Source organism: Ovis canadensis, chromosome 1, assembly GCF_042477335.2.
Source record: "Ovis canadensis isolate MfBH-ARS-UI-01 breed Bighorn chromosome 1, ARS-UI_OviCan_v2, whole genome shotgun sequence".
NCBI lineage: Eukaryota > Metazoa > Chordata > Mammalia > Artiodactyla > Bovidae > Ovis > Ovis canadensis.
The window spans coordinates 90,595,888-90,621,875 of NC_091245.1; the positions used below are offsets into that span (position 1 = coordinate 90,595,888).

The window sequence follows — 25,988 nt, forward strand, 5'->3', positions numbered from 1 at the left end:
TATGGTGTGATCAGTAAGCTTTCTTTTTATACTAAAAGGAAATAGAAGAGTCAGTTTCCAACCCAAATATCTATACTCCCTGAACAACAGTAAAAAGTCATCCTTCTTGAAGCCTGACCCAGAATCAACTGTAGTCTCAAACTCTTAGGCCTACAGCCAGTGGCAACTTAACACATTATAATAGTTGACCTTAAGGGAAAAAGAGAAACCAGTGCTCTCACTACTGGTGCCAGAAGAAAACCAGCTAATCTTTAAGGCACAAAATAAACTATTCTTAAGGCAGGAAAAGAAACTGTGAGGACACAGGGAGTTATAATGGAGGCACATAGAGAAAAATATAGAAACTGCATTATTATAAAGGCTAATATTTCTATGGTTCTCAGTGCTTTTCTATTTGGGAGTATAATGAATTAACATTTTATTTTTGGGTTTGAACTCATTACTTGGTAAAAATGCAAAGATGTACAAGACATGTCTTTTTTATTAGGCTTAGAGACTTAAAGGGACTTCTCTTTGGTAATTTTGCTTTCAGTCAGTGACATTAATTAATAAGTTTATGTAGAAAAGTTAATAATCACAGGATCTACTCTCTTTAAAATCAGTCCTCAAGTACTTTCTGGGCCTGGGTCTGGAAATAGGGAAGCAATTCAAAGCTAAAGGGTAAAAATGAAAATAAAGGTCTGTAGATGGTTTTACATCCAAGGTTGGGAAGATCAGTAAGAATATGCACATATAATAACAAGGAGGACTTTTGAGTGAAGGGGTACATTCTGAACCCAGGACAAATGTCTCAACTGTCCTATCTTACCTACTTATTCCCTAGCCTAGCTGCACTCTTGAATATAACATTCAGCAAATCCTTAGAACTAATGATTTCATTTAAATGGAAAAACCAAAAGGCTTTTGTACAAAACAAGGAATTTTTTTTTAAATGCCAAAGAAAATGCATTTAAAAGGGCTGGATTATTCTTTAACTAGTAACAAGGGTTAAGTTTACCACCAAAAGTGATCTACAAAGACCAGCTTTATAATTTATGACACTGTATTTTCAAAACTTCTAAGCAACAAAAATATAGCTCAAATCACCAAAAACTTATGTTTGACATATTTATGGCAGCAACTTTACAAATCAATTCCTGTAATTTACTTTATAACAAATATCTTCCACTGCTCAACTGGTTTAGCACAAACAGATCAGAGATGGTTTCTTGTGTGTTTTACAAATATTCTACACAAGTCCTTGAGATCATACTTACAGCTTTAGCAAAAACACCCATGATTTCAGGAAACTGGTGTGTAAGAAAAGCTATCATTGCTGTAGAAGAACATAGTCCTGCTGTGAAATGGATGAAAAAAGGAATCTCCTTCTTTGGGTAAACAGAAACATGATGAAACGCTGGAAGATAGAAAAGATGGAAATGGATTTTATTTCAGAATATAGTGTAAGCCAGTTTTTATATTTTCACGTGAAATCCATTTCTAAAAACTAAAAAGGAAAAATTAAAAGAAAAAACACAAGAAGTCTCTGGTCAAGCAAGGTAAAAAGAAGTTATCCATTATTTATAGCATCAAGAGCACATAGTTAGATGACTATTGGGAACTGGGAAAAGGATGGCACTGTGGGAAAGAGCAGTAATTGTAGTCATGCTGAGGTGGTTTTGAAAAAGAGCTTTGTCACTTATAGGCTGTGTGATCTTGAATAAGTTGCTAAACCCTCTAGCAGTTGCCATGGAGTTGTTATGATGAACACTGTAAGCACTTTATGAAGGTGTTGCTTTAATTTTTGATCTTTGGGAGCTGAGACATGAGTACAGAGATCAAGAAATAGACGTGTGGTTGGAGATTTCCTAGAATAATCAGTTAATAATTTTACCCACTTATTAATAAGTGTCCTATATGTGGCATTTCATTGAGCACTGTAAAAATCTAACCAGAACATCAAAGTCCTAGATTCTGAACATAAATGGAGTCTATTGTCTTATTTTTACATTTACACATTTACAAAGGTTATTATTTTTCTAGTGATTAGATTTTTAATTACCAATAGTATTCAAGTATTTTTATCTTATTTGAAATGTGAAAATACTTGAATAACAATGATGACCAGAGCCTATTACAATGATTGGTACACAGTAGGTGCTCAATAAACGTCTGTTAAACTGAGAGCTATTCTGGGACTTCAGTTGGCTGCTCACAGGGTTGGACACAGACCTAGGAATTCCTGATGTAATATCCTGCATAAGTAAGGAATGACTAATTCAGTGTTGAATCAAGGTCAACTATAAATTTAACGTTTTAAAACATAATGATCACAGAGAAGATTACACCTAAGTTTCCTTCAGTAGCCAAGTTATTTTTTATGTATTATATACTATCTTCAGAAAGTACATACCAAAAAGCAAACTCATTAAAAATGCAGAAAATTTCCAGAGCCTTGTGTCATGTTTAAAGTAAAAGCACACCAAATCTGAAATTTTTTTAAGTTAGAAACATTAGAAGCTGTGAACAACACTGTGCTTTCAGTACCCCAAAAAAATCAGTCCCCTTTGCTCTGTCCTTCAGCCATGAGAGGCCAACTTCTAGCAAATCAAAAGATAAAAACCATGGTATTTGCAAAGATAGGGAACAAATACTTACATATGCCAATGTTACTATAGTTGCTTTTGCGTAAGACAGCAAAATTAATAATATTAACTAAACTATAGCATTTTGTGGCTTACAAAGTGCTTTTATTTATATTATTTTTTTCAATAATCCTAGGAGATAGATAGTATTATTCCTACTTTATGAGGTAGAAAACTGTATAGCTTTAATAGGATAATTTTCTAAAATATGAAATTTTTATACTATAGGAGAGATTCAATTGTTTCTTTTTGGATTGCTTTCTGTAGATTCATTTGTCAGTCAATGTTTGGCTAATACATCAAAATAATGGATGACTAGTACAGAAACACTCCCTTAGAAGTAAAGTTCAAATTTCATCACTGACTTGTAGAGAAAAATTTATCAGGAGGCATAAAAGACAACTAAATAGCTATGTGAACTAAGGGAATAGTTCAAGTCTGGACTTATGAGGTTCATAAGCAAATTCCAGAATGCCTTAAGCCATATCAAGGTTGAAGGAGAATTGAAAGCAAAAAACCTTAAGTACTCTTGGGTATTAAAGTTCCACATTAATAAAAATTTGTTCATTTTACCATAAAGACAGAAAAAATACTCTAAGAATATACAATATAATCAAACTAACCCCCCCAGAACATCCATCCTCTCATAGCTCCTAGAATTTGCAAATGAGTAAACCCCTAGAAATAACAAAGTCCTGCCATTACACAAACTCTCTGTCTTATAGCCTGTGGCTCTGACAATACAAAATAATGACTTGATGATTTTATTCACACTGCAATGAAAGCTTGCCTTATATTATCAGGCAACTTCTGTAATGATTTGGGGGGCATTATTTTAGGTTAAATGTATTAGCCTAATGTAATACACTCTTGCATATTGATGTTCCACAATTAAAGATTCATTCCTCTGCCTCAAATATCCTTGTTCCCATTAAAATAGAAAAACACCTACTACCACCACCCTCTCCTGAGGAAGGAAAATATTTCTAACACTAATGACCTTCTAATTGCCAAAGTCAATGGATTCTTCTCAGTAATTACCTTACTTAATACTGTGGATACTCCTCCTCACTTGGAATTTCTTTTCTCCTTTTAGTTTCTAGGATATCTAGTTCTGGTTCTTGTCCTGTCTCAGACCACTCCTTCACTGAATCTTCTGACTCCTTATCGGCAACCCATTCCTTAGAAATTTTCACCATGGTTCACCCTTAATTTACATCTCACACCCTATACAGTTTCCCTTAGTGATCTCATTCACTCCCAGAAAATAACGACCCCTAAGTCAGTTTTGTGATGTAGAGGGAAAGAGCGATTTTGGTAATTTTGTTTACACGACCTGATCCTGTTACTAGGCCTAGGCCGTAGAAGACTGGATTAGGGATGAACACCTGGGTAAATCTGATTTACTCTCCCAGAAGTTTTAGAAGCAGGATTGAGATATTCTTCATTCTATATTATCCTCCTGAATTGATGACATGTAAATTCAGAGCTGCACCGGAGAATCAAGCCTGGCTACATGTGTCTAAGAAAGGGAGAGCCAAACTGCAAAGAGAAAGATAAAAATGAAGCAGATACACTGAGAGAAGCAGAAATGAAAGTTCATACAAAGAAAAGATGGAGTTGGGGAATGAAAAAGGAAAGTAAGAATAGGAGAGACTGAAAAAGGCAGTCAGAGACAGAGATACACAGAGAACTGACTCCTGATAGAAATCCTGATAGCCTTCTGGTTCTGGTCTCTTCCAAGGTGCAACCATAATTGTTGCCTTTGTGTTTTTTGAGATAACTCAGGCTTCTTTCAACAAATTCTCTTTATTTTTAAGCTAACATGAAGTGGCTCTCTTATACCCAAAGAGTGCTTACAACATTTACTACTTATAAAACATATATTTAATAATATACATATTATATAACTTACAAAGATATCTTAATCCCATGTATGTAGAGATATAAAATATAAAGGCTATGTATGCATATGTTAAAGATTACATAATGAAATATTTAAACATATAACACACACATGGATGTGTATATATGGTTGACATGTCACATATGCAACATACTCAAAAATTAAAATTGTGGGAGAAAAATATCAGCATACTCAACTTCCATAAGCTCTCCTAAGTTTTTATCTATCTGTTTGAACTTTTCAGCTCTTAAGTCTGATGGCTGTAAAACTGCAACTTTCCTTCCTAGACTTTAGTTCTAATGGACCCACAATTGTAAAAACTGTGGTACAGATTTATATTATAAGAGGAAACTAGTGTTTATAACTGTTAGCATCCTTACGTATCAGTTAAATCATAGAAAGGATCAGTTCAATTCAGTTCAGTCGCTCAGTTGTGTCCAACTCTGCGACCCCATGAATCGCAGCACGCCAGGCCTCCCTGTCCATCACCATCTCACGGAGTTCACTCAGATTCACGTCCATTGAGTCAGTGATGCCATCCAGCCATCTCATCCTCTGTCGTCCCCTTCTCCTCCTGCCCCCAATCCCTCCCAGCATCAAAGTCTTTTCCAATGAGTCAGCTCTTCGCATGAGGTGGCCAAAGTACTGGAGTTTCAGCTTTAGCATCATTCCTTCCAAAGAGCACCCAGGGCTGATCTCCTTCAGAATGGACTGGTTGGATCTCCTTGCAGCCCAAGGGACTCTCAAGAGTCTTCTCCAACACCACAGTTCAAAAGCATCAATTCTTCGGCGCTCAGCCTTCTTCACAGTCCAACTCTCACATCCATACATGACTACTGGAAAAACCATAGCCTTGACTAGTCGGACCTTAGCCGGCAAAGCAATGTCTCTGCTTTTGAATATCTAGGTTGGTCATAACTTTTCTTCCAAGAAGTAAGCATCTTTTAATTTCATGGCTGCAGTCAGCATCTGCAGTGATTTTGGAGCCCCCCAAAATAAAGTCTGACACTGTTTCTACTGTTTCCCCACCTATTTCCCATGAAGTGATGGGACCAGATGCCATGAATGTTGAGCTTGAAGCCAACTTTTTCACTCTCCACTTTCACTTTCATCAAGAGGCTTTTTAGCTCCTCTTCCCTTTTCTGCCATAAGGGTAGTGTCATCTGCATATCTCAGGTTATTGATATTTCTTCCGGCAGTCTTGATTCCAGCTTGTGCTTCTTCCAGCCCAGCGTTTCTCATGATGTACTCTGCAACAAATTTACCAGCTCATACAGAAGAAGAGTGAGTGGATGATAAGGCAGCTGAGACAAAAAGCACAGACTATTCTTTTGAAAGTTTAGCTTCCTAAAAGCGGGAACTAGACAAAAACACTTTCCGCAATCATAACCCTTATGTATTTCTTGTTCTCCTCTTGACTCTTTATTTCTTTTTTTTAAAAAATATATTGAGAAGTACAGTCCCTCCGATTTCACTCTACTTTGTAAAGCTTATTTTGACTGTTCTGGGTCCTTTAACATGCCATATACATTTTGGGATCAGCTTATCAATTTGTAAGAACTGTATTGAATTAATAGATCAATTAGAAGAGAATTGTCATAAAAATAATACTGGGGCTTCCAATTCATAAACATGGACTATCTCTCTACTGAATTTTCTTTAATTCTTCTAAGCAGTATTTAGTGGATTTTAAAAATTTCACATTTCTTTTAATTTATTCCTAAATTGTTTGTTCTTTTTGATGCTACTCTCATTGGGTCTGTTTTCTAGTTTTCATTTGGATTATTCATTGCTGGTATATAAATATATGACTGAGTTATATATACATATACACACATATATATCAATATTATATCCTGCAACCTTGCTAAACTAGTTTATTAGTTGTAACAGTATTTTTATGGAATTCATGAAGATTATGTCATCTGTGAATAAAAACAGTTTTACTTCTTTCTTTAGAACATGAATGCCTTTTATTTCTTTTTTGTGCTTGATGGCATTAACTAGAACCTTTACTACAATGCTGAAGAGAAAAGAGCAGACATCCTTGTCTTGTTCCTGATCTTAGGGGGAAAGCATTCACTCTTTCATCATTAAGTAGGATGTTAGCTGTGGGTTTTTCGTAGAAGCTCTTTATCAGGTTGAGGAAGCTCCCTTTTATTCCCAGTTTGTTCAGAATTCTTATCATCAATGGGTATAGTATTTTTGTCAAATGCTATTCTCCATCTATTGTCCTTTATTCTATTACATTTTCAGATGTTAAAGCAACCTCACATTTGTGAGGTAAATCCCAAATGGCCATGGAGCATAATCCTTTTTACATGTTGTTGGATTCAGTTTGCTAACATTTTGTTGAAGACATTTGTGTCTATGTTCATGAGGGATATTGTTCTATAGCTTTCTTGTAATGTTTTGTCTGACTGTGTTGTCAGGGTAATACTGGTCTCACAGAATGAGCTGAAGAGTGCTCCTTCTTCATTTTCTGAAAAGAGTTTGTGAAGGATTGGTATTATTTTTTCTTTAAGATGAGTGCTTATAAGAAAAGAAAAACAAAAACTTTCATCTATGTGTCCTTCATTGCACCAAGTACAAGGTTTTACCACAAAAATATAAACTAAATTATGCAACTATATCCAAGAACTGGTTAAAATAGTATTTCAACAGTATCCTGAACTTCAACCAGAGGTACTTTTAAAATGGGAGAATACTATGAAAAATAATCTCACAACTAATTTTAAGTTTAGAAAAACTTGAATATTTACTTACGAGGTAAGAGCTCTCTATCAGCAGTCTCTGTGCAGCTGGGATAAGGATAAAATAGATGGCCTTTCTCTAATGGATATGGAATCATTCTAAAAGCTGAGGGAAAAAAATATACATTTGTTGACATGCAATTCAATCTCACTTTCATCAGCTACTATAATCAAAGCTATTTTGGAGATGTATTTTTATTAAAATATCTCACAGCATTTTTAAAATTTATTAAAAAAAAATATTTGTTCAGTTGTACCCAGTCTTAGTTGCAGCATACGGGATCTTCAATCTTCAAGGCAGCATGGGGGATCTTTTTTCTTTTTTTGCAGCATGTGGAATCTAGTTCCTGGACTACAGGTGGAACCTGGGCCCCTGGCATTGGGAGCATAGAGTCTTAGACACTGGACCACCAGGGAAGTCCCCCACATAGCATTTTGTTTTCTTTTTTAGAGACACATTTTATAGGAAAGAAACAGAATATGCAGAGGAACAAATAAGAAGAATAAAACTTATTTAGAGAATAGTGAATGTTCTAACTGAAATAAAACTAAAGGGAGTAGTGGAAGATAAGACTGGCTGTGTCCTTCTTGCCTTAGTCTCCTCATTACAAACACAAAATATTTAACTCTCCACATGTGAATTCCACTTCTAGGGAAATCACACAACTGTTGTAGTCATAACTTCTGTCAACCTAAGAGTTTTCAATGGATCCTAACTTCATATTTGAGCTGATACCACAGTTTTCTGTAAGCAGAGCTTAACTTAGATCAGGGATCACCAAAGTACCTAAATTAAGTATCTAAAGGGGTCACCTTTGGTCAGACCTGGACCACTATCTGTTTTTGTAAATAAAATTATATTAGAATATAGCCATGTCTCCTCATTTATATATTATAAAAGGCTGCTTTCATGCTGTAAGAGTTGGGTAATTGTGACAGAGACTATGGCCCACAAAGACTAAATATTTACCAAGTAGTCCTTTACAGAAAAAGTTTATGCATCCTTTATCTAGATTATCATCCATTCCTACAGACTTCTTAAAGAAGAAATCTTTATTGATCTACTCAACTATCAAAATTATAAGGTTTTTGTTTTTTCTTTAATGCTTGGATCTATGAACTTTTGTCAAACTACAGATTTTTGTTTTGCTACAATAAAATTCAGTGACTTGTCCAAAGTCACAGAACAAATTAAATCAGTGACACTAGGAGATCATTCATTAAATCACAAAATCAATCATATACTTATGGATAACTTCCTACGTACCAAGCAGGCTAGGCGTTGATGACACGTACAAGGGGATTAAGATAGGCTACATAGTTTTGAGAAGCTTGCAAACTATTGGAGAAAAAGCAAAAGAAAATCTAAGTACCCCAAAACATCGAGCTCCTCAGTTTTAGTAGTTCTGCTTTCATTAATCTGTATATTGTCAGTATCAAGCACAGGGCCTAACGCTCAGCAAAAGTTAATACAGAGGTTCCCAAATTTTCTTGATTCAAGGACACATGGTGCCATTCATGTCTCAGTAATTTGCTATGATGCCCCCAGGCTGTAAGAAGTATTTAACAATTCCACTTATTAAGTAGTGGGTCTGATCAATTTCAAAAGCTTTTGCTCCAACAGCTTAGCAGCAAGTTGAAAAAAATACACATAAATTAAAGGAAAAAAGTTATTTCATTTTAAAATAACCATCATTTCTCCCTAATGGGATATATGAGCCTGTGGGACACCACATAATTTCTCAAACCTCAAAATCACTTTGGATAATACCATCCTCATTTCCTGTTCCACACTGAGTTTTGTGTGGTACTTCCTTTAATCATAGCAACTAACAAAAACCCAGCTTTGCAAAGCTATGACAACATTGAAAGAAAACAGAGAGTACTGTTGAAACCTTTAACTATCTAGAGCAACAGTTTGAATGGTGTACTGCTGCATTTCTATGAATAATTTAAAATCTCATGGCACTCTTGTGAATTTACTATAATATCCAAAAGTGCCTCAGTGCAATGTTTGAGAACTGAGGAGGTTAACAAGTTTTAGTTGTTATTTAGAATGTGCACTGAATTTATTTTTGAATTTTCATCTACAGCTAATTTTAAGAAGTTACAAATGAGAGATCTGGTAGTTAGCAGAAAATAATCCAATTTTCCAAAGAAATATACAAATGGCCAATTAACACATAAAAATATGTTCAACATTATTATTAGGGAAATGCAAATCAAAATGAGGTACTATTTCATACCCATTAGGGTGCTATTACCAAAACCCAGAAAATAACAAGTATTGGCAAGGATATAAAGAAAGTGAAAGCCCTGTGCATTGCAAGTGGAATGTTAAATGGTTTAGCTGCTATAGAAAGTAGTACGGTGGTTCCTCAAAGAATTAAACACAAAATTATATGATCTAGCAATTCCACTTCTAGGAGTACACCCAAAAGAATTGAAAGCAAGAACCTGAACAGGTATTTATGTACCCATGTTCACAGCACCATTATCCACAATAGCCAAAAGGTGGAAACAGCCCAAATGTCCACTGATGGATGAATGGATAAACAAAATTTTGTATATACTTACAATGGAATATTATTCATCCTTAAAAAGAATAAAACTCTTACACATACTTCAACAATATGGTAAATGAAATAAGCCACATATCAAAGGACAAATGTATGATTTCACTTATATGAGATACCTAGAATAGTCAAACTCATAGAGACAAAAATAGAATGGTTACCAGGGGGCTGGGAAGGAGGAAAGAATGAGGAGTTATATTTCAGTTGGTACACAATTTCAGTTTGGGATGATGAAAAAACTCAGGATGGATGATGGTGATGGTTGCACAACAATGTACATGTATTTCACAGAACTTAGCATTTTAAAATGTTTAAAATGCTTTTATGTTATATATATTTTACCACAATTAAAAAATTGGGGAGGGATTTCCCTACTGATTCAGTAGTAGCTAAGACTCAAAGCTCTCAAAGCAGGGGGCATGGGTTCAAGCCCTGGTCAGGGAACTAGATCCTACATGCTACAACTAAGACCTGGCACAGTCATCAATTTTTGAAAATAAGTTTTTTTTTTTTAATTTTTAAAGAATTAAGTTGATTTCAGTAATGAAAAAAAGTTTCATATTGTACACATCTCAAAACCAAAAAAAGTCCAATTTAAAAAATATTAGAGTAGCAAGCCACATTAAAAAATAAATGGATATAAATTTTAATTTTTTTCCTTATGAATATTTAATTCAAGTGAACATACAGCAGAATACCCAAGCAGTTTTTCATCCTGCTTTTCCTAAATGTGGTTTTAATATAAGCACATTACACATTTCTTCTACCAATAAACCAATGAACACCACAGAGTTCACTTTCAAACCAATCTGAACAATAAATCCTTAAGGAAACCCAGACAATCTCATTAAAAAAAGACTGCCTGTGAATGCAATGAGTAGTCAGAAAGATTAGCATTGCATTTGGAAAAGAACACTTACTGCCTTCCCATGTGCACTGCAGCAGATTAAGAGCACCTTCTATTCTCTTCCAGTGCTGAAGATGAAAGAAAGCATAGGCAATTGCTTCACTATCACCCCGTTTCAGAATGTGTTCTGGAGGTAAAATGAGACTTTTCATCTCTAGTAAATACTAGAAAAATAACATACACACATAGACACACCACACACACAAAAAGAAAAATTATGTTAAATTCAAACATCCACAAAAGTGTAGATTCAAATTTCATTAAGTTAACTTGATTTAAAAAACAAATATTAAGCTAGTTGAAATGACAAGAAGGTCTTACTGATAACGTGTATAAAATGCTTGTATATATGCAAATCCCAAAGATCAGAATACGCCTAAAGGTAAAAATAAGGTAATAAATGACTTATGTGCAACTTTAAATACAAAATGGAAACTAAGCTGAAGAAATAATATATGAGAAAATAATTTATTTTTCCAAAAAAGCATAAATGTAAAAAATTATAAAACACAATTTTGGAACAACATGTTGTGGCAATATTTTTTTATTTCTCCTTTACAGTGTGTGTGTGTGTGCGTGTGTGTGTGTGTGACTCAGTCGTGTCCAACTCTCTGTAATCCCATGGACTACAAGCCCACCAGGCTTCTTTGTCCATCGGATTCTCCAGGCAAGATACGGGAGTGGGTTGCCCTTTTTTTACAGTGAAGGAATTTAATTGTTAAGAAGTTCAATTCTTAAACATAATGCAAAGCACTATGCTTGTTAGGGAATGCCAAGACACTATTCTCTGGAGCTTCCTAATGTAATGAGAGAGACAGATTTTGGGGTGGGGCAGGGAGGCCATGCTACACAGCTTCTGGGATCTTTGTTCCCTAACCTGGGATCAAATCTGGCCCCCTTGGCAGTTGAAAGCACAGATTCCCAACCAATGGACCACCAGGGAATTCCCAAGAAAGACAGATTTCTTAAATTAATTATAATCAGACTATGTGCTTTACTATAGGTATAGATACATATAGGAATATGGATAGGAGGTATTACTTTTTAATTTAGCTTTTAGTAACACTTTATTGAGATATAATTTATATACTTTACCATTCACCCATTTAAAGTACACAATTCAATAGTTTTTAGTACATTAACAGATATGTGCAACCATCACCACAATTTCAGAATATTTTTATCACTTCAAAAGGAAACCCAAATGTATATTAGGGTAGCCACTACAGAAAACAGGAGGTTCCTCAAAAAACTAAAAATAGAATTACTATATGATCTGGCAATCCTACTCCTAGGCATATATCTGCAGTAAACTATAATTTGAAAAGATTCATACACCTCAGTGTTCATTGTGGCAACATGTACAAAAACCAGTCTAAATGTCCACTGACAGATGAATGGGTAAAGCTGTTGTGTATATATATAAAATATATATATATATGTGTATACATATAATGGAATACTACTCAGCCATAAGAAAGAGTGAAATAATGTAGCAACATGGATAGACCTAGAGATGATCATACTTAAGGAACCAAGTTAGAAAGACAAGTATCATATGATCTCACTTATATGTGGACCCTAAAATATGGCACAAATGAACTTTTATGAAACAGAAACAGACTCACAGACACAGAGAACAGACTTATGGAAGCCAGGGGAAGGGAGGTGGGAGAGGGATGAATTGGGAGTTTGAGATCAGCAGATGCAAACGATTATAGAGAGAATGGATAAACAACAAAGTTCGATTTAGCACAGGGAAATATATTTAATATCCTGTGATAAATCATAATGGACAAGAATATGAAGAAGAATGTATATATATGTATAATGAAATCACTTTGCTCCACAGTAGAAATTAACACAACAATGTAAATTAACTAGACGTCAATAAAATAAATTTTAAAAAAAAGAAACACCATACTCTTTAGTTATCACCCTCTCCACTCCCAACCTCCCTCAGCTCTAAGCAACCACTAATGTACTTTCTGTCTCTAGATTTGCCCATTCCAGATATTTGATACAAACAGAATCATTTAATATATGGTCTTTTGTGACCGGTTTAATTCACTTAGCATATATCCATGTTGTAGCATGTATCAGGACACCATTCTTTTTGTGGAATAATATTATACAAAATAATATTCCATTGTATAATATAAATAATATTATAGATATAAATAATATTCCATTATATGGATACACTACATTTGTTTGTCCATTCATCATTTGATGGGTATTTGGTTTTCACCTTTTGGCTACTGTGAATAGTACTACAATAAACATTGATGCTGTGAAAGTGTTAATATGTCAGCAAATCTGGAAAACTCAGCAGTGGCCACACGACTGGAAAAGGTCAGTTTTCATTCCAATCCCAAAGAAAGGCAATACCACAGAATGCTCAACTACCACACAATTGCACTCCTCTCACACTCGAGTAAAGTAATGCTCAAAATTCTCCAAGCCAGGCTTCAGTGATACATGAACCGTGAACTTCCAGATGTTCAAGCTGGTTTTAGAAAAGGCAGAGGAACCAGAGATCAAATTGCCAACATCCACTGGATCATCAAAAAAGCAAGAGAGTTCCAGAAAAACGTCTATTTCTGCTTTATTGACTATGCCAAAGGCTTTGACTGTGTAGATCACCACTAACTGTGGAAAATTCTGAAAGAGACGGGAATACCAGACCACTTGACCTGCCTCTTGAGAAATCTGTATGCAGGTCAGGAAGCAACAGTTAGAACTGGACATGGAACAACCAACAGACTGGTTCCAAATAGGAAAAGGAGTACGTGAAGGCTGTATATTGTCACCCTGCTTATTTAACTCATATGTAGAGTACATCATGAGAAACGCTGGACTGGATAAAGCATAAGCTGGAATTAAGACTGCCGGGAGAAGTTTCAATAACCTCAGATATGCAGATGACACCACCCTTATGGCAGAAAGTGAAGAACTAAAGAGCCTCCTGATGAAAGTTAAAGAAGAAAGCGAAAAAGTTGGCTTAAAGCTCAACATTCAGAAAACTAAGATCATGGCATCCGGTCCCATCACTTCATGGGAAGTAGATGGGGAAACAGTGGCTGACTTTATTTTTGGGGACTCCAAAATCACTGCAGTCGCGAAATTAAAAGACACTTAGTCCTTGCAAGAAAGTTATGACCAACCTAGACAGTATATTAAAAAGCAAGAGACATTACTTTGCCAACAAAGATCCGTCTAATCAAGGCTATGGTTTTTCCAGTGATCATATATGGATGTGAGAGTTGGACTGTAAAGAAAGCTGAGCGCTGAATAATTGATGCTTTTGAACTGTGGTGTTGGAGAAGACTCTTGAGAGTCCCTTGGACTGCAAGGAGATCCAACCAGTCCATCCTAAAGGAGATCAGTCCTGGGTGTTCATTCGAAGGACTGATGTTGAAGCTGAAACTCCAATACTTTGGCCACCTGATGCAAAGAGCTGACCCATATGAAAAGACCCTGATGCTGGGAAAGATTGAGGGCAGAAGGAGAAGGGGATGACAGGGTGATGAGATGGCATCACCGACTCTATGGACATGAGTTTGGGTAAACTCCAGGAGTTGGTGATGGACAGGGAGGCCTGGCATGCTGTGGTTCATGGGGTCGCAAAGGGTCAGACACAACTGAATGACTGAACTAAACTGAACCATGTGTATGGATTTTTATGTGAACAAAGGTTTTCATCTCTCTTGGGTTACTAGGAGTAGAATTGCTATGTCATATGTAATTCTATGTTTAAGCGGTATTAATTATGTTTTAAACCACTGATGGGCTTCCCTGGTGGCTCAGCTGGTAAAGAATCTGCCTGCAATGTGGGAGACTTGGGTTTGATCCCTAGGTTGGGAAGATCCCCTGGAGAAGGGAAAAGCTACCCACTCCAGTATTCTGGCATGGAGAATTCTATAGATTGTATAGTCCATGGGGTTGCAAAGAGCTGGACTCAACTGAGCAAATTTCACTTTCGCTTTGCAGAAGTGGTGGAAAGGTGGAAAGTGGACAGCAGATTGAGAGGTGTGGTGGGGAGAAGAATAGGAAGACATATTCATTGTATAGGGCCAACTTGAATTCTTGAGCCTAAAGAGCATAGTACAAGATGCATTTAAGTGAGCATGCCTGTTAAAGTTATAACCTATCAATTCTTATTTACATATGAAATGAAATTCGATCTCAAACTCTTGAAGAAATGCTTCCCTTAATATTACAATCCATATCAAAAGCAGAATAATCACAGTTATTGCACTAGTCAAATATACTAATTACATGAAGAAAGATGCAAAATTAACTACTTGTGGTGGGGGTCTTCCCAGGTGGCGCTAGTGAGGGTTCAATCCCTGGGTCGGGAAGATCCCCTGGAGAAGGGCATGGCAATCTACTCCAGTATTCTTGCCTGGAGAATCCCATGGGCAGAGGAGCCTAGTGGGCTACAGTCCATAGGATCGCAAAGAACTGGACACAACTGAAACAACTTAGCACACATGCACAGTGGTGGGTTAGTTGCTAAGTCATGTCCAATTCTTACAACCCCACGGACTACAGCCCTCCAGGCTCCCCATCCATAGGATTTGCCGAGCAAGAATACTGGAGTGGGTTGCCATTTCCTTCTCCAGTGGATATTCCCATCCAAGGGATCGAACCCCGCTCTCCTGCAATGCAGGCAGATTCTTTACTGACTGAGCTACCAGGGAAGCCAACTTTTACACCATCTTTATTATTAAAGTAGTCAACTTAAAATCTTTTAAAAATAGTTAGCTAGCTGCTTCTTCCAATGACTAAGACCACAGTACACCTCCTCAGTTAACTACTTCTTCCAAAGACTGAGGCCAGAGTACATCTCCCCTACTAGAACAGGTTTGAAACTACCTTTTTGGGTCTCAATAACTTGGTACCAAATTATGTGTCATATGGTGCAAACCACATTAATGTATATTATAAAATATAAAAAGAGAGACATTCCAAAGGTGTCTTAAAAGATATATCCTTACATTTCAATGAGATAAACAGCATAAATTCAACAGTTGAATTTGTGAAATACTTTGTAAAAGTACTACAAATAGGAAGAATTAGAAAAATAAAAATTAGTAGTGCTTTCAAATTTTAAGACAAATTATTAATACATATGGACTCATGGCATTAATACATATAAAGTAATTTTTCTTTGTTTATGGAATGTGCCTTTCTAACACTTACTGGGCTGAGTGCTCATCTTTAATTACCCTTTATTCCTATAACCCAATAAAGCTGAAATTAAAAAGCAAAAAGATAAAAGAATAATTACTCTTAGTCTTGATGTCTCTGGCCCTCTCCTCAAAGTGTAAGAATGCAGTCTGCTCATCAATTTATTTTAGTAGATGTCACAAGCTATGAGATTATTTACTAATCCAGTTTGGGGACTTAACATTTCCCATTCAGTTTCTTAAAGGAATGCAGCAGAGGTTGTGTCCTGGTCAAGCAAAGCCCATTTGCTGCCTGGCTGGGTTCTCTACCCTTAGTGCCTTGGACCTATATTCAGGAGGGTAATATTCTTTCTAATCCTCTTTAATCCTTGCCCATTTTTTTTTAAAACACAGTAAAAGATCACTCACACCAGGAGGCTGTGGGAAAATGGACTCAAATACCTGACCTCTGACATGACTCCTTATGCTCTTTGCAAGTGCACCGAGAGCTTCTTCAGTAGGAAGCAAAGAAAATGAGGCAATCACAGTCGAATCTCCATCATAAAAAGAATATCTTATTTTCAGAGAGGTTCAGTACTTAACCAAGTCCTTTCCATTAGAATTTTGCTTTATTTTACAGATAAAAACATTTCCAATTATTTTCAATCAGTTTTAGAATTCTGAAGCTTTAGACTAATGCCTATCTTTGCTAAGCCACTCAGCAATTATATTAACAATTATTCAGTAAAACTTATAAAAAGTATCAATTTAATATATATATAAATACTTTCAGCAATTATTAATATATATCTATACTTCTGAGCAATATTCTAAGTGACAATTCAGATAGTAATCAAATAGATATTATTATAAAATGATACTTTAGGATCTTGTATTAAAAATTTTTATTATTTAATCATGAAAAAATTGTTTCCTTATGCTACCTTATTTTTACTATCATGTCTTACCTACCAGCAAATGTCCTTTACAATTTGACTTTAAAGCAAAGCAATTCTTATCTTTTAGTTTCCAATAGGATACTGAAATAAAATTTCACCCTCAAAATATAAAGAAAAATTTTCAGCTTAAAGAAAATATACTTAAAATAGCCAATTATAGGATTATTACTTATTTTATGTCCTCCACAAAGTACTGCTCAGGAATTTTTGCTACCCAGAAAAAGCTGTAAGTTATTACACAATAGAATCATATCCTTTATATTCTACTTCAGCATCTAGCATACTACACTATCCACCCAAAGCAGGCCTTAAGACAATTATTAACTGACTGGATCTGATATATATATATCAAAAATGTCTTCAAACTCATACCTGTATTTCAGTTTTTACTTAAAGATATTTTCTAACTTTCTGGGCAAACTTAAAACAAAATGAAAATAAATTCAAGACTTTATTTCTGTTTGAAGAATGAAGAATATGAAAGGTTAAAAACTGAGGAGTAATTTGGTTTGGCCGTTTTTTTTTGTTGTTGTTGTTGTTTTGCTTATGAAAGGACATATAGTACAAAACTGCAAACACTCCAGAGTAACACAGAAAAGAATATATTACAAGATTGGTGATAAAAGAAAATAAAGATAATAATCTGATTTACATTTGTCTGGATTTCTTTTTCTTAAGCATAACATAAAACACTACTTTTCTTAACTATAGTACCAAATTGTTACACAACTCCTTTTTACTTCACAATATGTCTTGTGTATCTTTTTCTGTCTCTATGTAGATCTAACTCATTATTTTAAAATATAGTACACTGTTCCATTAAAAGTTGAGTTCTTTTATAAGTTAAGAAATAAGGTCATGCTGAAATTGTGCTTCTGTCATTAAAAGGCCAAAAGTGACATAATGTAGTAAAATTTACAAAATATCAAATGGCTTAAAAATATGATGGGATCTAAAATTTTATATTCTTTACCTCAGATATAGGTCTTTATAGTAGTGCAAATCTAAATTATAAACATATCTATTTACCAAACATTTACTGAATGCCCATTATGTCCTAAGTAGAATATCAGACATAAAATGATGTTAAGACAAAAGTCCTGCTTTTTTAAAAAGCTCACAAATAACTAAGGGATAGACATATAAACAGACCAAATTATATATATACACACATATATATATTTAATCATATACATATATGATTAAGGCACTAAACAAACAGAAGAAAGAACATTATCTCTGCTTGGAAAAAGTGGAAAAGACATCTCTATAAAGGAGGCATCAGATGAGCAGGATCTTGAAGAATCAGTAGACACCTGCCAAGCAGAAAAGAGATTAAGCATATATATAATGGTAGGGAGTCATAATGAGACCTAACTAATCCAGGGAATAGTAGCGCTAGAGGTAAGCCACAAAGCAGAAGTGGCAAGGAGAGAGACTGGAGACAGGTACTGGGTCCAGACTATGAAGGGCTTCTATACACCCAATACTAAGGGGTTGGTCCTTATCCTATAGGCAATACAGAGTAAGCAGAGCTCTTTAGCAGAGTAAGGTTTTCTATTTAGATCGATAACTCTGGCAATAGCCAGAGTGGAGAGGGATGGATGGCATGGAGACCACTGAGGAATCTGTTTTAATAGACCAAGCAAAAGGAGGGGATATGCAGATAGATGATTCATTTTGCTGTTCAGTAAAAACTAACACAACATTGTAAAGCAGCTGTAATCCAATAAAAGTTAATTTTAAAAATGCAGAGAATGTCTGGCAACAAATACACCAGACAGAAACAGTGGTTACATGAGAGAAGTAGAACTGAGAGAGGAAAAACAGGGGATTATTTTGCTTTATAACTTCTACAGAATATGGATTTTTAAAAAAAATTCATTACTTTGATAACAATAATTTTTTAAAAGAACAAGCAGTAAAGGTGCACAATAAGCAGTGACGGTAGGGTTCGAGTATATGACTAGATCTGAAAGACATTTTGAAGGATATGAGTGGGTAATTTGGAAAGGACAGAGTAAAGGTTAATTAGAGAATAATAAAGCCATAAATCAAAATATAGAAATAGAAAGGAGAGGCAAGTTGGAGAAAAAACTAAAAAAAATTTTTTTAAATCTACTTTGAGACACATTGAAATCTCTGAGGTACCTATTAGATATCCAGGTAAAATCTTCCACAACTAGATAGAAATGCAAGTCTCTTAGACAAGGAAGGAAGCCAGAGTTAAAAGAAATACATTTGGAAATTACCAGCAAATAAAACACAGTCAAAGACATAAACCAAAGCTAACATCTAGTATGTGCTACAGGGCCTTCCAGATTACCTCCAAATCACCTTCTCATTATATCGGGAATAAATCAGAAATTGCTGGGGCCAATTTTAACTAGTACTCAACTATGGACAAGATACTCAAATAACCACTCAAGTCTCTTGCTTTTCACTAAAAATAATAAAAATTAAAGCTACTTTGGGAGCTATAGTTAAAAAGACATAATGATGTATGGCCTGATGGTTTCTTTCATAACTCTATACCTATGCTTACACTCAAATTCACTTTAATTTTGAATTGCTTTGATCTTTATAATTTATCTCTAGATTACTTTGTTTCTATTACTTTGCAAATCTTACAACAGCTTTTGACCAAAAGCAATATAATTCTGACCCGAAGTAATGATAATGCTTTATAATCTTCCTCTTAAAAGCAGAGGTTAAAGAAAAATCTCTCTGAAGGCATCTGAAATTAAGGTACTTTGCTCTTGATCAGTCATGCACATCAAGAACCAATTTATCTCTGCAATTAGTTTTCTCAGTGCACATTCTATGAGATTGGACAGGCAGGCTGAATGCAAAGATTCCACATGGAGATGTACTATAGAGAGACTAAGTCCCTAGATAGAAAGTAAAAACAACTGCTATCTGAATAAACTGAAAAAAACATGATACTACCTAACAGCCTCAGGAGCAAAGTGAAAGTGATCTTACATTAAAAAGAGAGGGAATGGGGGCTAAACAGCACATCATCCTATGGAGCAACACCTCAAGAAATAAGCATTTGATATCTCATCCCTTCCAACCTGTCCACAGTATAATATAATGGAAAGCAAAAGGCTCACTGTGCTCTAGGAACGGGTCACAGCCTTTAATACCACTTCCCTTTTCTCTCTGTACTCCTGCTATGCCACTCAGAATCTCAATCAAGTGCCCCTTCCCCTCCTATTTTACACATGCTGCTATAATATAGGCAGTATGGCCAAAGAAATGTAAGTCTGCTGCTAAAGACCCAGTAGCTTCTCTGATGGATGGGAGTCATCCTATAGGCTTCAATTTCTGACCAGCCAGAATGGATTTTACCTTTTATGTATTATTTTTAAAATTCCCCTTATACTTACAAAGGCCACCTGGCATGGTCTACTTTCTTAGCAACACAATGCCAAAGCCAGTTTTAATATAAAATAAGAAATAATAACTTTAAAAAGCTACAGATTATATATTCCTAAATATGTACTCAATTTATAAAGATTTACTAAACAAGTTTTTGTCATTGTTTTGTTTTTAAATGTTCTATATCACTCTTCTCTCAAGGGCTTCTTCTGTAAGACAAAATAAATTGTCCTCAGGGTATTGAGTAATTCAAATTAGTTAACTCCTGTCTCATCTAACTATCTTCACCTTCACCTCTTCTCAACAAAGGAATCCCCAAATCTCATACATTCTAAAGTACTAAAATAATATTCAAAAGGAAAGAGGACAAACTGGAACAGCTTAAACAGGAAGAGAAAATGGTTAACAGAGCATAATAAAGCAACGATAGCTGTAATAATCAATACTGTTTTACTCAGACATTGTTAGTAGTAGTAGTAGTATCAGTCACTCAGTCGTGTCCAACTCTTGGCGACCCTGACTCCTGGCGACCCCACAGACTGTATAGCTCACCAGGCTCCTCTGTCCGTGGGAGTCTCCAGGCAAGGAAACTAGAGTGGGTTGCCCTTCCCTTCTCCAGAGGATCTTCCCAACCCAGGGATCAAACTTTAAGAACTTCACAAATATCATCTCATTTTATTAGGAGGCATGATACTTTGACAGTGCTTTCCACATTGAGTCATACCTTTTTTTTTTTTTTCTTTATTGAGGTATAATTTAAAAACAGTAAAATGCACAGGCTTTAAGTTTGCAGTTCAATGACTTTTTAAAAAACACAGATAAGCAACACCATCACCCCAGAAAGTTTCCTTTCCAGTTAATACCTCTACCCTGACCACCTGAGGCAAACTACTGTGCTAATTTCTACCACAATAGATCACTTTTACCTTTTCTTGAACAGCACATAAACGAAATCATTCAGTATACAGTCCTTTGCACAATACTGTATGTTTAAGATTCATCCATGTTTTGCTGTATCAGTTGTTCTTTTCTTTTTACTGCTAAATAAATTTTCATTCTCTTGGATACATACCTTGGTGTAAAACTTCTGGGTGACAGGATGAGATATATGTTTAATTTTATAAGAAATTGCCAAAGTAGTTGTATCATTTTATACATTAAGGCAGCAATGTATTAGAGTTCTAAATATTCCACACTCTTGCCAATATTTTATACTATTTTTAATTATAGCCAATCTGATAGGCATAATACCTTATTGTAATTTTATAATGCATTTTCCTGACAACCAAAGATGGTGAGCACCTCTTTGGGTGTTTATTGGACATTCCAATATCTTCTTTTCTGAAGTATCTGTTCAAGGCTTTTGATTAAAGTTGTCATTTTATATTTACATATTCTGAATATGAGTCCTTTGGCAAATAAGCAAATTGGAGATACTTTTTTCCTGTTTGCAGTTTGCATTTTCATTTAAAAAGAAATGATGGTGAAGCACTTCCCTGGTGGTACAGTGGTAAGACTCTATCTGCCAATGCAGGGGACATGTGTTCACTCTCTGGTCCAGGAAGATTCCACATGCCACAGAGCAACTAAGCCCATGTGCCACAACTACTGAGCCCCCAAGCCACAACCACTGAGCCCGTGTGTTGCAACTACTGAAGCTTGTGTGCCTAGAGCCTGTGCTCTGCAACAAGAGAAGCCATCGCAATGAGAAGCCCATGCACCACAACTAGAGAAAGCACGTACACAGCAACAAAGACCCAGTGCAACCAAAATTGAATAAATAAATAAATTTTAAGAAGGATGGTAAAGATTTTATTTATTTATTTTGGCCACAATGCACAACTTATGGGACCTTAGTTCTCTGACCAGGGATAGAACTTGTACCCTCAGCAGTGAAATCACAGAGTTCTAACCACTTGACCACTGGGGAATTCCCTGCCTTTTCATTTTTAACACTGTCATCAGTGAGAAGAATTTTAAAGTTTTGAAAAGGCCAATATACAATTTTTTTTCTCTTACAGTTCAGTGCCTATACTGTCCTAGGAACTTTTTGTCTACCTGAAAATTTCAAAGATATTCTTAGATGTTTTCTTCTAAATGTATAGTTTTAGCTTTCGGTTCAGTTCAGTTCAGTTGCTCAGTCGTGTCTGACTCTTTGCAACCCCATGAATCGCAGCACGCCAGGCCTCCCTGTCTATCACCAACTCCCAGAGTTCACTCAAACTCATGTCCATTGAGTCGGTGATGCCATCCAGCCATCTCATCCTCGACTGTCATCCCCTTCTCCTCCTTCCCCCAATCTCTCCCAGCATCAGTCTTTTCCAATGAGTCAACTCTTCGCATGAGGTGGCCAAAGGATTGGAGTTTCAGCTTTAGCATCACTCCTTCCAAAGAACACCCAGGACTGATCTCCTTTAGGATGGACTGGTTGGACCTCCTTGCAGTCTAAGGGACTCTCAAGAGTCTTCTCCAACACCACAGTTCAAAAGCATCAATTCTTCACCACTCAGCTTTCTTCACAGTCCAACTCTCATATCCATACATGACTACTGGGAAAACCATAGCCTTGACTAGATGGACCTTTGTTGGCAAAGTAATGTCTCTGATTTTCAATATGCTCTCTAGGTTGGTCATAACTTTCCTTCCAAGGAGTAAGTGTCTTTTAATTTCATGACTGCAATCACCATCTGCAGTGATTTTGGAGTCCCCCCCAAATAAAGCCTGACACTGTTTCCACTGTTTCCCCCATCTATTTCCCATGAAGTGATGGGACAAGATACCATGATCTTTGTTTTCTGAATGTTGAGCTTTAAGCCAACTTTTTCACTCTCCTCTTTCACTTTCATCAAGAGTCTTTTTAGCTCCTCTTCACTTTCTGCCATAAGGGTGGTGTCATCTGCATATCTGAGGTTATTGATATTTCTCTCTGCAATCTTGATTCCAGCTTATGCTTCTCCCAGCTTTACACTTAGGTAAATGATCCATCTCAAATTATGCATGCTATGAGAATATTTCATGATTTTTTTCCCCATTCAGACATCCAGATGTTCCATCACCATTTGTTGAAAAGCATTTCCTTTTCCCCACCGAATTGCACTGGTGCTTTTCTCAAAAATAAAATGATAAAATATATATGGATATATTTCTGGGCTTTTTAAGGCAACTATTTCAAATTTAAATCTAAAATTAATAAAATTTAGAGGAATTTGGTGGTAGTATGCTAATAAAAACTCTCAATGAAATATTGCAGCAAACTATTGCTACATCCTAAATTAGACAATACTATTCTAACTGATGTGTACAGTGTCATACTAAGAACTACCACATCTACAGTAAACCACTGATATCTGGGGATTTAATATTTAAGGTTTCAATCATCTGTGGTATCTCTAAATAGCCATGATGTCTAAAGCTATAATTTTGTTAAGGCACAATCTGAATCATGTGCTCTGAGGCTTGTTTACACATAAGTAACTTACCAAAGGAATAACCCTAGCTGCCTCTTCGGTATCCACATCTCAGCAAGGTTCATGACCAATCTCATGATTTCATTTCATGGGTAAAATTATGTTACACTGGTATTTCTCAACTATGGAGATTCACAATGGTTTTGGATCATGTTGATCAAGAATGTCGATGGCAGAAAAATGTTAAAGAACACTTTTTATAAATGAGTTTAAAAACGCACAAAGGATTTGAATATTTACCCAAAGAAGATATACAATCCCATTCTTGGGCATATATCTGGAGAAAACCATAATTAGAAAAGATACATGCATCCCAATGTTCACTGCAGTACTAGTTATAATAACTAAGACATGAAAGCAACCTACATGTTCATTGACATATGACTAGATAAAGAATATGTGGTACACATACACAATGGAATACTATTTAGCCATTAAAAAGAATGAAATAATGCCATTTGCAGCAACATGTCATACTAAGTGAAGTAAGTCAGACTGAGAAGGACAAATGTCATATAATATTACTTATATGTAAAGTCGAAAAAGAAATGATACAGATGAACTTATTTGTAAAACAGAAATAGTCACAGATGTGGAAAACAAATTGATTGTTACTGGGGAAACAGGGAGGAGGGATAAACTCAGAGACTGGGATGAGACAGGTACACTGATATACATAAAATAAGTAACTAATAAGGGCCTACTGTATAGAATGGGGTTCTCTACTCAATGTTCTGTAATGGCTTGTATGGGAAAATAATCTAAAAAAGAGTGAATATATGTATAACTGATTCACTTTGCTGTACGACTGAAAGTAATGCAACATTGTAAATCAGTTATATTCCAAGAAAGATTATTTTTAAAAATTCTCAAAAACAAACAGCCAATAAGCACATTAAAAGATGTTCAATGTCATTAGTCATTAAGGAAATGCACATTAAAATCACAATGAGATGCCATTTCATACCTACTAGGACAACTATAGTCAAAAGACAGACAAAAACTGTTGGCACAGATGTATAGAAATTATAAGTCATTCTTAACCACTCTGCAGCACGAGAGAGCAGAGCACTTCATAGAAAAGTATTTTTAGACCTCTGTTTCCAGTAATGGAACACTGGGTAACTCAGATAAAATCTACCAGATAACTAGAAAAGCTGTTGATTTTAAAAAATTGAATTAAATACATTAGAGAATTAACAAAAGGTAAAGAATTATGAGGCTATAGTCAAGCGAAGGCAGAAATCAAGATGTAAGCCACACTTAGGGCTTCTTTTACTGTACGGACATTTGACAATGCTGGAAAAGATGCTTAGGAGGCTATTCAGCCTTTTTTATCAGTTTCATAAGACTAAAGGAACAAAATTCGCAGTTCAAGGCCTGTCAAGAGTGAGGGGCCTGGCAAAACCCTCAGGATTAGACTGGGGCTCTGAAGGCTACATCTTAGGAGTAAGAATGAACCAGAAACAAACTAAACATTTCATGACTGTAGTCAGTTTAGTCATCCAGGTAGACCATAAAATATCAGTCCCTGAAAATGAACTACGGTGATTATGACCTGCCAGTGATTCTTCCAGGCATCTAAGGGCAAAGAAAATTCTCTCTGAAGAAATATAATATTACCTGAAGTTTTACGCTATTTCTACAATTTTTCAAATAAAATATCTGGCACATAGTCAAAGAAAATGAGGCATAAGAGAAAAGGCAATATGAATATGATGCAGCAGAAAAAAAGCAGATAATAAAAACAGATACAGAGAGGTTCCACATATCAGGATTATCAGAGAAAGAATTCAAGATAACTACTTTAAATTATTTTCAAAGAGACAGTACATTACATTAAAAATTTTGGCAGAGAATTAAAAACTACAAATAATATAAGAAATGTGAAAAATAAACAAATTCAAGAATCAAAAAATGTTTTAAAGGGGTGAAATCACACAGAGTATGTTTTCTGGCCAAAATGCAATTATGCCAGAAATCATTCATAAGAAGATAATCTTCATATGTCTGGAAGTTAAATACATCTCTAAATGGAATAAATATACCTCTAATCAAAGAAGAAGTCATAGAGGAAATTAGAAAATATTTTGAACTAAATTATATAAAAAGTAATGCTATCCTATGCAGTTAAAATTATATTAATATTAGAGGTTAAGAGACTTAAATGGCTATATTAGAAGAAAGACTAAAAATTAACGAGTTAAGTACCTTTAATAAGATACATGAAATAGAAAA

The 25,988-nt window shown here is 35.4% G+C and overlaps 1 protein-coding gene across 30 annotated transcripts in view; it reads right to left on the bottom strand.

The window, feature by feature from the left end:
* ST7L (suppression of tumorigenicity 7 like) overlaps positions 1 to 25,988 on the bottom strand; it is a 140,942-nt gene that overhangs the window by 75,489 nt on the left and 39,465 nt on the right. For 23 of the 30 annotated variants that reach the window (XR_011259092.1, XM_069600685.1, XM_069600610.1 and 20 more), the window contains 3 exons: positions 10,780 to 10,930; positions 7,297 to 7,389; positions 1,257 to 1,396 (listed from right to left, as the gene is read on the bottom strand). Coding sequence is in view for 28 of the 30 variants with exons in the window: in XM_069600685.1 (XP_069456786.1) it covers positions 1,257 to 1,396; positions 7,297 to 7,389; positions 10,780 to 10,930 (384 nt within the window). In the remaining 2 variants the exon portion in view is untranslated. Of the gene's footprint in view, positions 1 to 1,024; positions 1,397 to 5,521; positions 5,781 to 7,296; positions 7,390 to 10,779; positions 10,931 to 16,832; positions 18,216 to 25,988 lie in introns of those variants that run through there. The other 7 variants (XM_069600507.1, XM_069600480.1, XM_069600699.1 and 4 more) reach the window with 4 other exon arrangements.